This window comes from Pinus tabuliformis, chromosome 6, assembly GCF_031772625.1.
Source record: "Pinus tabuliformis cultivar Carrire ecotype Pingquan chromosome 6, CPIR1, whole genome shotgun sequence".
Classification (NCBI taxonomy): Eukaryota; Viridiplantae; Streptophyta; class Pinopsida; order Pinales; family Pinaceae; genus Pinus; species Pinus tabuliformis.
The window spans coordinates 134,306,777-134,321,066 of record NC_142292.1 but is presented as its reverse complement, the minus strand read 5'-3'; the positions used below and the strand labels follow the sequence as shown (position 1 = coordinate 134,321,066).

General features: G+C 39.7%; 1 protein-coding gene across 1 annotated transcript; it reads left to right on the top strand.

Moving 5' to 3' along the window:
• Nucleotides 1-1,911: 1,911 nt before the first annotated feature.
• On the top strand, nt 1,912-2,779 carry LOC149257719 (uncharacterized). The gene has a single exon (XM_089370131.1). The coding sequence runs from the start codon at nt 1,965-1,967 to the stop codon at nt 2,673-2,675; it is 711 nt and encodes a 236-aa protein (XP_089226257.1). The 5' UTR covers nt 1,912-1,964; the 3' UTR covers nt 2,676-2,779.
• Nucleotides 2,780-14,290: the final 11,511 nt, after the last annotated feature.

The following is a 14,290-nucleotide window of genomic DNA, read 5'->3' as shown; positions in this document are numbered from 1 at the left end:
AGGTAGAGGTCGGGGGTTTCAGATTTGATGGGCAGTCACGAAAGAGATGGACAAGGGCATGACATTTTCTGCATCGAAATGGGACACGTTCATAATCTATTGATTGAATCCATTCAAAATCATCATGATATAAACTTACTGCATCCGGGAGAGCTTTTCTTAGATGCATATAAACACAAATGCGGGCGTATGAAGTGTATCTTCTGAGTTTTGTCTCCTCCACAATTTTGATGAATTCCCCCAGTTCATTTGCAATATCTTGCAGTGAGTCTTCATCCTAGTACTCCAATGGAAGGGAATAGAGACGGAGCCATACTGGTGCCCAGCATAGATCTTCTTTGTCCGGGTTGAATCTTTCAATCCAGTCTCTCAAGTAAAGACCAGCTGCATTAAAGAAGTATGGTCCTCCATCGAGGACCCTGTTTCGATCTTCTATATAGTTGAAGACTGCCGTAAAGAAGCCCTTAGGTCCCAGCTGCAGGGTAATGTGCCCTTTTGGTTTCCATTTGGCTGCAATCCATCCATGCAAAGCTTTCTCTGTAGGCCAGAAGCCTATAAATTTCCCTATTAATGCATGATCCTTCATATACTGGATTTGGGTATTGATTCTTTGACTTGGGAGCTCAATCTTAGGTCTTTCAGCTGCAACAGGCTTACAGGTAACCGATTTTGCTTTGGGAGCCACATTTCTATCTATATTGTCTGTCTGTGTACGAGGAATCGTTCCCGTTTCTTCTTGGGGCTTTTTCCCGTTATCTTTTGTGTGCATTTGAATGTTTTCTTGATCATTGGGGGGAGGCGCCGTGTCCTCCCCCTGGAGGATGTCCATGATTTGTGCGCTATTCCTTGTCGTATATTGTTGTTCGTATTGCTAGAGAATTGTTGCAGAGCCGTCGTGGTCTGTGTAGGTCTGCCGTTGCAGGGTCTGACACAAACCCTAAACCTCCATCGTTTCGCCCCTTACCATGTTCTGAAATTGTTAATAAAATAGAGAGTTTGCATTTATTATTCATAAAGATTAATTAACTTGTGTTTACAATTTAATTTAATAATTAATTTAATACTAAATAAGAAATTATAGATCATTCCAACTCCATTTTTCTCTCAAAAAAATGGGACACCATTTGATAGATAATAATAAAAGTTTTGTTTCATATTCCCTTGCCTTAACTGCCACAAACACATTGCATTCAACTCTATATCAATCATGTACAATGCCCATGAATTTTGTAGGAGACAAATGGTTATGCAAAACAAGTTTCTTGGAATTGACATCTCATTTAGTTGAAACTATGTTTCTACATATCAATTTGAACAAAACATTACAAAAAAATAAAATTATAAAACTTTGATTGAGGTAACATGCTGGCCAAAACACACCATTTTAACACAATATTTTCACTCTCCTTTCTATTTTTTTTATAAATGCTTTAATTATCAAACTCACAACCTATCAACTATTCAAACCCAAATTAACTAATTTAAATTAAACAAACTCACAACCTATCAACTATTCAAACCCGAATTAACTAATTTAAATTAAACTACAGGTATGTAAACCTCACCATTAAAATATCATCGATTTGTTTTAATAAGATCCAACTTTACGCTTTCACTTTCTTAACTCTTCCTTGACTCCTATAGCTTAATGGTGGTTACGGTAGTGGTTAGTGTTATAGGTCGTCGTTAGCAGCCCAGCACGTCTGAATCCTCATATATGGTCCTGACGTCGAGTAACACCTAACCAGGAAGAGTCAAGGAAGACGGGTACCGCACTGTGTGCACGTTGATGAATATATATATATATATATTTCAATGTCAAGAAAGTACGCTTGTGCAGATGCAGTGTACTCAAAAGCTTTATAATTATCACTCGTTCTATTACCACCCACCTGTCTCTGCGATGAAAAGTTGAGATGAATTGATACAGCCGTGAGTATTACAGTGATTGAAGAGAGAGCACGATGGAGGCTACAGGAGGGATGGGGATGAACATGTTGGAGTTCATTCGCCACCATTTGCTGGGAGAGGAGGACGATGTTGATATTATGCGTCTATATGGTGGAGGAGGAATTGAACCCATGTCCTCATCTCCCTCTTTCTCGCCTATCGCTCATGGCGCTCATGGCACCAGAGATTATCTGCGCGCCACTGCCACTGCCAGCGGCTCATGCCAAAATAGGAGCAGCAAATCAACATCAGAAGAGAATGAGAATGAATATACACAAGCAAAGGACTCTTCCTCTTCTTCTTCTGTATGCGCAGTTCTGAGAGCAGAGGCGTTTAACGTAAAGACACAGGCACATGACGAGCAGAATGGAGAGATGAAGCAGATCAGGGCCAGACAATACAGAGGAGTCAGGCGGCGGCCGTGGGGTAAATTCGCAGCGGAAATTAGGGACCCCGCCAAGATGGGGGCCAGAATTTGGCTGGGCACTTTCGACACCGCCGAAGAAGCCGCTCTCGCCTACGATCGCGCTGCCTTCAGATTCCGCGGGTCCAGGGCTCTCGTTAACTTTCCCCTGGTCATAGCTTCCAGTTCAGAAAATGGTTCGGCCGCAGGTTACAAGGTGCAGAAGAGAAAGAGAAGGGAAGAGAAAACCGTGACAGCGAATGCGAGTGGAAGAGGGAACTGCATGGGATCAGAGGATCTGCCATTTAGTAAAAGAAAATAAAATGAGTGAGAAGCCCAAGTAAGATCAATAAATGCACCAATTTACAGACAATAATGTAATTTTTAATGCTTTTTAATGGCGTATGTTTCAAATCATAACTTAGGCTAGACATATCCTTTCAGTTTTGACTGTAATTTTCATAAATATTATTATTATTATTAAAAAAAATCATTTCTTTTGGTTTTTTTACCACCTAGAAAGAACCTCGGCTGCGTCAACATATTTACGACGTTATTGAGTATTTCGAAATATTAAATTAAATTAATACTATTTATAATATTTAAAAAAACATCAAAAGCATAATCCAAATCCTCCATATGAATATCCATGTGATAAATCAGCATCGTCTGACAACGTTAGACAACAACTTGAACTCGAATCTCAAACAGGAAATTAAAATCTAACATGGTGAAACTTAGAAAATTTTATTATAAAGTGTCTCTCAAGAAGTCGATGTTTATTTGATTTGGTTAAATTTCGGAAAAATTTAATAAGCATGTATAGTTACCCTTGCTTGGTTTAATTTAATTATTAATTTATTTTGTATTGTTATGATGTGATTAATTTTAATTAGAAATAATTAGTCAAAAAATTAATAAGAAGTATTATTTAGTTCAAAAAATTTAGTGTTTCTTATAGGTGGTATTGGCAAATTGTATCTTTAATGTGAGTCTTTTCTCTTATTACAACTTTATGTGAGTTTTTTTTTTTCTCTTTTTACAACTTTGGTATGGTGATGTTCATGTATTTTTTGCCATATCCTTTTGTTTATATAATGTTTTATTAAAAAATATATTTTTTAATTATAGATAAAGTGTCCATTCTAAGAGTTTCATTAAATTTCTTTCATGTACCACTCTAATGAAAATTCCATCAAAGTCATTATGGTATTGTATAAATACTATAAATAATAATTACATTAACTAATAATTACATTATTTGATTTTTTTACCGTGGTTTATTATAGATATTATAATATTTATGATGTATATAATTGGTTAAAGATAGAAATATCTATATTTTTTAAATACATTTTCAATATATTATTAAAAAACAATAAGAAAAACGAAAATGTATTTAACTTATTCATTTATTTTAACTTAACCATGTTCTAGAAAATTATTTTCAAAAAGAATAAATGTATTTTAGAATTTAAAATTATGTGCAACATTTTAAAGTAAAAGTAAGTTAATTATATAGCATGTAAATTTTATTTTATTTTAAGAATGAGCTAAAATATAATATAATGTAAAATTAGTGTACCATATATATACATGAGTGTTTCATGAAATTTTATAATTTTAAATTTATTTTTAAAAAATAATCAAATTAAATTTTAAAAATTAACTTTAAGTGTTGTTTCTAACATATTAATTAAAATAATAATAATTAATAGCACTCATTTAGTAAAATGTTATACGTATAAATTATGACGATGATGATGATGATGACAATGATGATTAACGTTCGCTGAGACCAAACTTTGGTCTATTAGACCTAAAGAAGCAAATTATTTAATTTGATTTAAGATTTTATTCCTATGCGGTTGTATGGCCAATCGACTGACCACGTCGACCAGTTAGATGGTCTAGTCAGATGGTAAACGGTGGTCGTGGCAAAAGGAACGGGCAGTGCACACGTGAGAACCATCCAGTTGGGAAGAAATGAGTTGTAACAGAAATGACGGCGGCGGATCTGCGGGGAATGATGCGGCAGTAAGGGAACTTGCAGAAGAATGATGGTGTGACGTGGTCCAACGGTCCGGCAGGGACAGCTCACCCCTGCGCCATGGATTCTGCCGGATTCAAATCTAATCGGCTAGATTGCCACCCCATGCATTTATCATTCGTCGTTTGAAAGTCGAGTGAGCACCCGGATTCCTCTGAAGCTCGACACTCCAAGTCTTCGGCCGTTCGAACGCCTGTTAAGCAGCACCAAGAGCGCAGACCCACTGCAATATCCTCCAGAATTCGTGCGCTGCTTCTACAGGAAAGCTGTTTCTACAGGAAATTGGGTTCCTCACGTCAAAAGGTGGAAGATTAAAAAGGTAAGCCTGAACCTTCCATGCAATTGGTTTTGAGGGTGGCAGAATCGACGTCTACGGCCTGGTCGTAAAAAAAAATTTGCAAATATTGTCTGCCGTTGCATGAATTGTTGTCCTACAGGATGTCAGTATAATTAAGCTGTGTTAAGGTCCTCGGGAGATAAGTTTCGTGAATTGTATGCATGACAGAGGCGTAATACTACGCTCTGTCCCAGTATGCCAATTTTCTTCCGCATTCGCCACCTCGAGCTAACGCAGCAGTTTTTCACCATGCCGGGTGGGTTCATCAGAAGGGAACCAACCGATTCAACAAAGTTAAGAGAGAATCTTGAGGTGGTGGAGCTATTCACGCAAGCGCAATGGATTTCGTTCTGCGACAAGTTGCAGGGCTATGATGATGAGGTGGCAGAGGAGTTTTTGCAAGCTCTGAAGCCGAAATCCAAAACATTGGCCACCGTTAACTTCAGGGGTTTGAGTCTCAGACTCACCCCACAATTCATCAGCCGAGTTACTGAGCTCCCAATGGGATTACCATGGGATAAAGAAGAAAGGAAACTGGGCCAGAAGGCTAAGAAAGAATTCTTTCCACCAGAGGAGGAATTCTCGGAAGATAAAAATGGGGTTCGTAGAACCAGCTTACTGCCACTGTGGAGTGAAGTTAGCCTCCAGATTATGAAGTACATCACCTGCGAAGGTCGTTTTAGCATTGTATATGGGTACCATTTTCGGTTACTCACGGAATTAAGGCACCAGATGGACCTACCTGTAGAAAACAAACTGAGTATCCCCTACTTTCTACTACAGTCTATGATTGAATGTGCCACCAAGCTGAAAGAAGGCACACCAGACCAGGTAGCCCACCATGGACTCATTAAACTCCTCGTGGAGGATGCGCTCCACACATACAAGGTTCCTCTCTCATGGGAAGCCTTCAGAAATTTGACCAAGGATGGTGACATAAAGATGTTGACCGAAGAGCTCAGTTCATCTAGCAGTGAGGAGAAAGAGTCAGTGCCCACAGGGAAGAAAGAAAAAGGCCAGAAGACCACGACCACGGAGCAGAAGAAAAAGCAAGAGAAGAAACAAGAGAAAAAGGGTGCCAAAGAGAAGGATGACACACCCATTTTGACGGCAAGAGAGAAAAGATTACAAAGCAGAGTGGACAAGGCTGAGCAGGTCCACATCAGCAAAGGCACCTCGTCAGCAGCCGCAACCAAGTCAAAAAGTAAAACACCCTCAGCAAAGCAATCTAAAGTGGTGCCACCTGTCTCTACAGGAAAACCGAAACCAGCTTCTACAGGAAGCCCGAAATCAGCTGAAAAAGGGACTTCTACAGGAAGCCCAAAATTAACTAAAACAGGGTCATCTACAAGAAGCCCTGAAAAAGCGAAACCCAAGGAGAAGAAAGCTGACATTCTTGCAAGGGAGGCAGCAGCTGTGCTGGCCGCCCTCAGCACACCTCCTAAGCCAAAGGAGAAGAGAAAGAGGGAGACCCCTCTATATTTTAAAGCTAGGAGAAGTGTGAGAATAAAGACGGGCAAGCCACAACCTCCGTCCAGCAGCCCAATCACTATAGATAATGCCCCTACTTCGCCCAAAGAGAGGTCCCCCTCAAGGATATCAGTCACCTATGAGAGGGGGAGCCCGAAGAAAACTACTTGGAAAGAAAGGTTAGACCAATTGACTACAAAAGCTCGGCTACAGGATGCTGAGGATGCTCTACAGGAAACCTTAGCCAGGCTTAAAGAAACAGAGAGAATGGAAGGAGAAGCACCCTTATCACCACCGAGGGAGGGCGAAGTAGAGCCACCAAGAGAAGTAGAAAAAGAGCACATTACAGAGCCTAGCCCTCAGCCAAGTCTGAGTTCATATTACAACTTCTTAGAGGCTGGCAAAATTATACCTCAGAAATTCACTGTGCCACTGTTCTTTGCATTGGAGGAAGAGAGAGTACGTACACACACGTGGATGAAAATAGCCAAGTCAAAGGGTGTGGTGGACATAGGTCCCTTGCAAGAGCAACTCAAGGAGGCCAGAAGTGAATTAGCCATGGCTAAACACGTGGCAAATTGCCAAAGTGTGTTCCTACAGGAAGAAAACGAAAAGCTTAGATTGCAGCTACAGGAGTTGAGGACAGGAACAGGTACACCCTCCAATGACACCACAACAGAACAACAAGGCAAAAAGGAACTGCACACCGGTCTTGTGGAGCCAACCACACACCTACAAGAAGCAGAACAGCAAGCACATATTGAGGTGAAAGCTCTCAGACAACAGCTGCAGCAGAAAGAGGCACAATTGGCCTGCATGGCCAGTTGGGCCATGGATGCTATACAATGCAGACAGCTAGCCAAATCCTATGGCCTATACCTGAAATACCAATGGTTGCAATTTCAAATCAATACCTTGGCGCAAAGAGGTATCTCTCAGCTCCAAGACCCGCAGCAATTCACTGAAATATGCAGTACTAGTTCATCAGAGGATAAGGCCAAATTAGCGGAGTTCTACCTCCATAATTTGGCCCTGCCTAATGTAATTTCATGGGATCCCAATACAGCCTTAGGAGATATGCAATTAATGGAATTTTCCTCATGGTTGAACCATGAGGAGAAAAGAGCAGCAGAAGCCAAAGCAGTCATGAACCAGGAGCTGAATGAGCCATTGCTAAGTCGAGCAGAACCAGGGGATCCAATTGCACTAATCTCAGCACACCAACACTTGTCCACCGACCCTCAAGCTTCATTGAGATATATGGATCAGGAAGCCCAAGACATAGCGCATTTTGAGGACATGGAGAGACTGTTAGGAGACAACGCTGTCCAAGCTTGCACCCGCCGATGGAATACATTGGCCCACAGTCTGAAAATCAGAGAGTATCATACCCCAACTCGGATGAGGGAAGCTCTAGTACGGGTGGCCCTCTATAAGAAATCCATGCAAAACCTTCAGGCCAGCTGGATTGGCCTCAAACTAAGCCCACCACTGCTGCTAGGATTAATGGAGGGCAGCACAGAGAAGGATGGTAATGAACAATGGGAAGAGGTGAACAGAAAGGTTGGGTTTCATATCAGCAAGGAGGACACTACTACAGAGGCTTGGGATGTAAGGGTGGCAGTAAAGGCAATGAAGGATGAGGAGTTGGACTAGTTGCTCAAGGATGAGCAAATATTTTAGCTGGGGGGTGATGATGAGCCCCAAATTTTGGTAACATTTTGGGCTCATTTGGCCTACTTACCTTGCTCAACCCTTCATTTTTCATCACTTATGCATCATTTCTTAGTATATTCATGTTATTTGTAGGAAGGGGGGCAGTCACTATGCCTAGGTGGCTAATACATGTTTATTTCAGGTTTTTTTGATATTAAATGGAGCAAAACCACGCAGATGGAGGCAAGGAGATAGCCAAGGTGGCATTGTGGTTTTGTAGGAAGGTTGTCCACGGCCTTGAATGATCTTCCTCGTGATCTCCACCCCAACTCCGAGCTCCAACAGCTATCACCACCGAGCTAGAAGGCAGCCAACGGATTCTAAAGGAACAACAGTTTACTTTTAGTTGGTCAGCCAAGCCCCACTAATTTAGGAGGCTAGCTTGGCCCTCATAATGTATAAATATTGAGGCTGTAGCCTTCGATGGGAACTTTTGAACCTTTGTTGCAGATTCTGAATTTCGAGCTATAGCTCTGTTTTGCTTTTTGTAAGCCATTCTTGGCATGTTGTTAGACTTTTGACTATGATCTTTTAATAAAAGGCAGGCAGATTTGAGTTCAATTCTGAGTTCTTAGAGGAGCTATAGCTCTCAGGTTTGGGCCCAACCTGAGAGCAATAGGCCTCCTTTCTTTGTATTGTTACTTGTCTTTCTTTCAGCATTATATTTCTTGTCCTTTACATGCACTTGGAAACACAGTTTGCTGATTCGGATTTCTTGGTGTGGTTACTTAGGTTAGTGTTATGAACAAAGTTGCTTTCAGTAGTTTAGATTAGAGTAAGGAGATTAGAGTGATCAGAGCTCCAAAAAGGGTTGATTGCACACTCACTTCCACCTCTCTTTAGAGATTGGGATTGCAGCCCGTGCCACCCACCAAAAACACAGTTTTACATGTTCATGCAAGCTTTAACGTAATATTTCTGTTTGTAGAAGTGTCCCTGCATTTAGATCTTGAGCAATAATTCCTTGTTTCAGCGCCATGCACGATTTTCCTTTAAACTACATTGCTATTCTTTGGTTTCTAATAAAACAGTTAGAGTAGGTTGATGACATTTCGGTTATATTCAAGACAGAGGTGATTTGTTTCATTTACACTGCGAAGCACCACTCTATCATTTCCTTATTCTTCTCAGCCGTACCTAAGCCATCTACTTACCTCCCAGTTAGATCATTTACCTCCCAACTCTTCTATCATCCACGTTGTTTTATCTTTTCGGCCTTTCATTGCCTCTACCCTCCTATCGACCAACCAGCTGTACACACCCTCTCCATCTCATCTCTCTATCCATAAGCCATCAAAAGCTCCCCTCTCATCATCCCTATCCACCCATACAGCTCATTCACCCATCCATCACCCAAAACTCCAATTGCAGAACATCCTGTAGAAGTTAGCAGACTTCCTGTAGAAATCCTGAGCTTCCTGTAGGATCCCCTGCAGACTTCCTATAGAAATCCTGAGCTTCCTGTAGGATCCCCTGCAGACATCCTGTAGAAGCTTGCAAACACGGTTGCCAGGCATCTGAAGGTGAACTTCTGTGGAATGATGTTAGGGATCCCTTGGACCCTCTCAGAGTCCTCCTGACCTTTTCCAAGACTTCCTCCCCTTGAACTACCCCTGCACAATCAAGACCCAGTAAGAAGCACAGTCATAATAACTCCAACCACTTGAGCAAAAATACAAAAACATGTTCTCTTCAGATGAAAGTAGTTTAGACCCATGCATCTCATCTCACTAGAAGTAATGGCATCATTTTTAGAAGTTTCATTCCCACCGTTGCATCGTAAGGATTAAGCTGGTCAAATTAGGGTTTACTAGGGTTTCTATGTTTTGTTGGCTTTCAGTTCATTCTTGCAAAATAGGTTAATTTCCTTTGAGATAGCTTTCGTTCATCACTTAAAAAGCTTCTTCTGAGAACATATAGAAGTTGGCTTGAGCCCTAGCGGACTTGTGCCAGCTGACCAAGTGACAGCTGCGACAAGAGCTAGTACTTGTGCATACAACACCGTCGCTTCCAAGTTTGTTACGAACTACCGGGTTGATAAAATTAGAGAAGGAAGCTCCAGGAGTTGTAGCATTATTGCTACAATACTGGAGCCCACCACTAACCTCAGTAGTTCCTTAGCTTTTTAGTGTTTTTTAGCTTTGCAGTTTGGTTGTTTCTAGCCTACATAAAAGGGATATGAGCAATGTTATCGTATGTTTCAAGCTCATTAAAAAATAAACCTACCACTAAGCATATGTTCCCCCAAAGTTCAAGCTCGTTAAAAAATGAACCCACCTTCGGTAAATAACCCTTGTGATCACAATTATATTAGCTATTTTAACCTTGGTTGTGTTCCCTCCATCACCTCCATCTGTTTGGCCGATCATATGCTTCCACTTGATTGTTTACCATTTTGAGGAATAGATGTGACGAGTTGTCTTGTTGGCCACCCTCTTCACATCACCATGTTTTGAGAAGTTCCAAGATTACCCGGAACTAGTTGCTACCCCGGATACCACTCGTTCCTCAAAAAATGATTCCACTTTAAACCCTTTTCAGACTCGTTAAATATGAAAAGATTGTCGAGCAATTAGCCTCTCCAGCTCGCTAAAGTGATTGGAATCACAATCCCTCCCGTATATTTTAAAAATTTTATACCTGAGGGATTATCTCATGAAAAAGTTCGAGCGCTTGTCTTTTTCGGGTCGCTAAAGTGATCGGAAAAGTCATCCCTTTTGTATTATTTTAATATTTTTCGGACTTAAGGGATTATGCTACGAAAAATAACTACTAGAGTTCTCTTTTCATCCCTTTTCAAACTCTCTAAACTTAAGAAGGACCGAGTTGTCTTTGTCATTAAACTCGTTAAAACAATAGCGACAAACTTGTCCACCCAGACAAGAACGAGTTTCACTGTCACTAACTTGCTAAAACATAGCAACAGGTTTGCCAGAAGGGAAAATTATAGAACAAGCATATGTTATCCTCCTCAAGCTTGAAAAAAATAAAGAGGTACTGGTAAGCAATGACTGGGGAAAAAGGGAAGAAAACTTGAAGAATTTTATGGTAGTAGGTCGCTCTTGAACATGACACTTTCACTCCATCACCATGATTGAGTCGGGTTGGGTTATTCCGTTCACTGGTCATGTCATCATTGGTCCTCCATACCATCCATATTTTGGGGTTAATGCTACCAATCCATCTCAGTGTCGCCGATATGTTCAAGAGAAGTCATTCAGAGAATTCACCATGCAGTTAATGCCTCATCCACTGCAATACCATCAGCCTCCATTCCTGAACCTTATATCATCATATTGTTTTCACCTCCAGAAAATCATTTGCTTCGTTTCGCGCTGTAGATGTGGGATACATTAAGGCCCTCCTACGATGGGTCACTTCTTGTCAACATTAGCTCATTATCCAAGAAGTTGACTTAGAAACAACCCTTTCAGTACTTTGAAGCTTGCATGCCTCAATGGCAAGTTTCTCACTTCCGGCGACAGGTTTACATCAATGGCCTTTGAACGAAAGATTCTGCGGGGTGTTCGACATTGGATCATATATTCACACCACGTGAATTGTACTGTAGTACCTTGAGGATCATTATCATTATCGGTGATTTCTCTCGCACTTGTTAATAGCTTACATTATTGGCTGGTAATTAGGCAATGTCTTTCCATGTTCGACTTCAGGACATCTTTTCACATGGATCGACTTGTACATCAAGAGAAGATTGAATGAGTTTGAAGACCACGGATCTAGTTTCATCCATCTGGGCTGCGATATATTCAGGGATATAAAGACATCAAATGTACACAAAAGTTGCACAGATAGTCATCTAAGCTAGGGAAGATGACTCTTCATATGAAGAACTAGTCTACGACAACAGACAATTATCTGTCCTATGTACATGAAAATGAATTTATAAAGCTGAGCATGGGAATGCCTGCCTCAGCTAGATCATCAAAATAATATGAAGATGATGTATTGTATTGTATCTTATACAGGTCACCTTCCAGTTCGAATACCTCATATCCTCATGATAAAGCATTTCAGCCGACATCAAAAGATTTACGACTTCATGCTTTAGGGGGCAACTATTATAGACATATTTGGGCACTGTAACTCCAATCTTATATGTCGATAAACCAAGGGCTCTTTAACCCTTAAAAGTGTTGTTTCAAACCCTAAAGGATCATAGTCAACTAATTACATCATTCCCCAAAAGTTCCACCTAAAAAACCACTCAAAACTGCCCAAAATTGGACCATACTGACTGCCCCATTGTCAAGGTGCGATGCATACTAACTTCTACACTAGCCAGGTGCGATGCATACTGAAGAGGCCTTTTGTGGGGTGCGATGAGCGAGGATGGACAAATGTCCGAGACAGTTTGCTAAGTGGATGCTCATGGAATATTCCAAAAACTTCTCCTATGACACTTGCTTCTCTGAATTCGCCCAGGGATGAGTAAGAGATCCAAGAAATCTCCAAGAGGAACCAAGAACAACAAGTGGAATGACACTAATCAAAAACCTAGAGATGACTCATACTCTTGCAGACATCTATAAATGGATCCCTCATCTGAGAGATTTAGAGGCTGGAATTTGGTAATTTGTAAGGAAGTGCTGATAGTTTGTCTTTGAGAAAAGGCATTGTATTGTTGGGTGATCTTGCTTTTCATGAGGTGAATAGGGCTTTGATGCTGGGAGGATGATGCTGGATCAGACAGCTGGGTTGTAATTCTCCCTTCTATTATTAATAAAGTTCTTTGAGTTTTCCTCCATACAATCATGTATTTGCGAATGCCATTGTATGTTCAATGTATTTCTGATTCTGCATTGTTTATGATATAATAGATCAAGATGCTTTGATGGTGATTTGTTACTTTGTCTTTACAGGTATTCACTGAGTGGGATAAGTAGGCAACCTCAATTTAGCCAAAAATTAGTTCTTTTTACTACACAATAGACAAACTTCAAGACCTTATTGCAATAAAGCCAACAAATTATAATTGGCGAAAAGGTTAGACATGTGGTATGAATTGGAGGATATCCATTTTAAATTTTAATAATTTGTTTTTAAAATGAATGATTGGCTAAGATTGAACCCAAGATCTTTTCCCAAGAAACCAACCCTCAAGCTGTTGTGCCACACATGTCATCTATAATATGCCATGCAAAAAGTTTCTTTCTAAACCATATTTATTTCATATGCTTGAAAAATAGAATGGTCCATTGACTTGACCAACTGACTTATTAGTATAAAAACAAAGGTTTAACCATTGAGCTAGAGCTCGGATCAAGATCTCTAGTGTGCTCATATCCAACTCCAAAAAAATATATCTCAATGTCTATCAAGATATGAGAGGCTAATTGTACATATGGATTTGGGTGCCAAGAACAAGAAAGGAAGCCTCTCCAATTGTTGATCAAGATCTCTAGTGTGCTCATATCCAACTCCAAAAAAATATATCTCAATGTCTATCAAGATATGAGAGGCTAATTGTACATATGGATTTGGTGCCAAGAACTTTTTAAAGAAAGGAAGAATTGTGTGGCCTAATAACTATTTGAAACTAATCTTCATGTAGTCCTTCCTCTCCAACATAATTTTAATTTATTTGTTGGTCTTGATCTCCCTCCCATAAATGCATTAGTACCAAGACTCTTATAGCACCCAAAAAAAAAAAAAAATTAAAATAATTTCATAGTTGAAAAACACACCACACTTGTAAGAAAGGGACAATCAAGGCTTTGGAGAAACCTCACTATGTGATGTATAGGTTCTTACCTCTTGTCTTACCATTTCTCCTCCACCAAGTTGTGTAATTTAAAGGCAACCTAAATTAGAAACTAAATCCTATGTACACTTCCTTAGCAACGACACCAAAAATGTTGGTCAATTCAATTGTATTAGAATTATGTTATATTTAATTTATCAACCCAAGTTTGTAAACTTATGAAGTGTACAAGAAAATATAGGAAATGCCTTAGCTTCTAGGTCTATCAAAAGTAAATTGACATGAACAAAAACTCTATTCTATGAAAGAAAGTAAATTGACATGGAAGGGAACTCTATTCTATGAAAGCAAGTAAATTTAAATGAAAGAAAATTCTATTCTATGAAAGCAATTAAATTGACATGAAAGAAAAGATTAACATAGGAAAGCAATAGAAATCTTAATCTAGGAAAGAAATGTAAATCTAATCTAGGAAAGCAATGGAAATCTAATCTAGGAAAATGATAGAAATATAATCTTTTAAAGAAATGGAAATCTAATTTAGGAAAGTAATAGAAATCTAATCTATGAAAGTAATAGAATTCTTAATCTAGGAAAGCAATGGAAATATAATCTAGGAAAACGATAGAAACATAATTT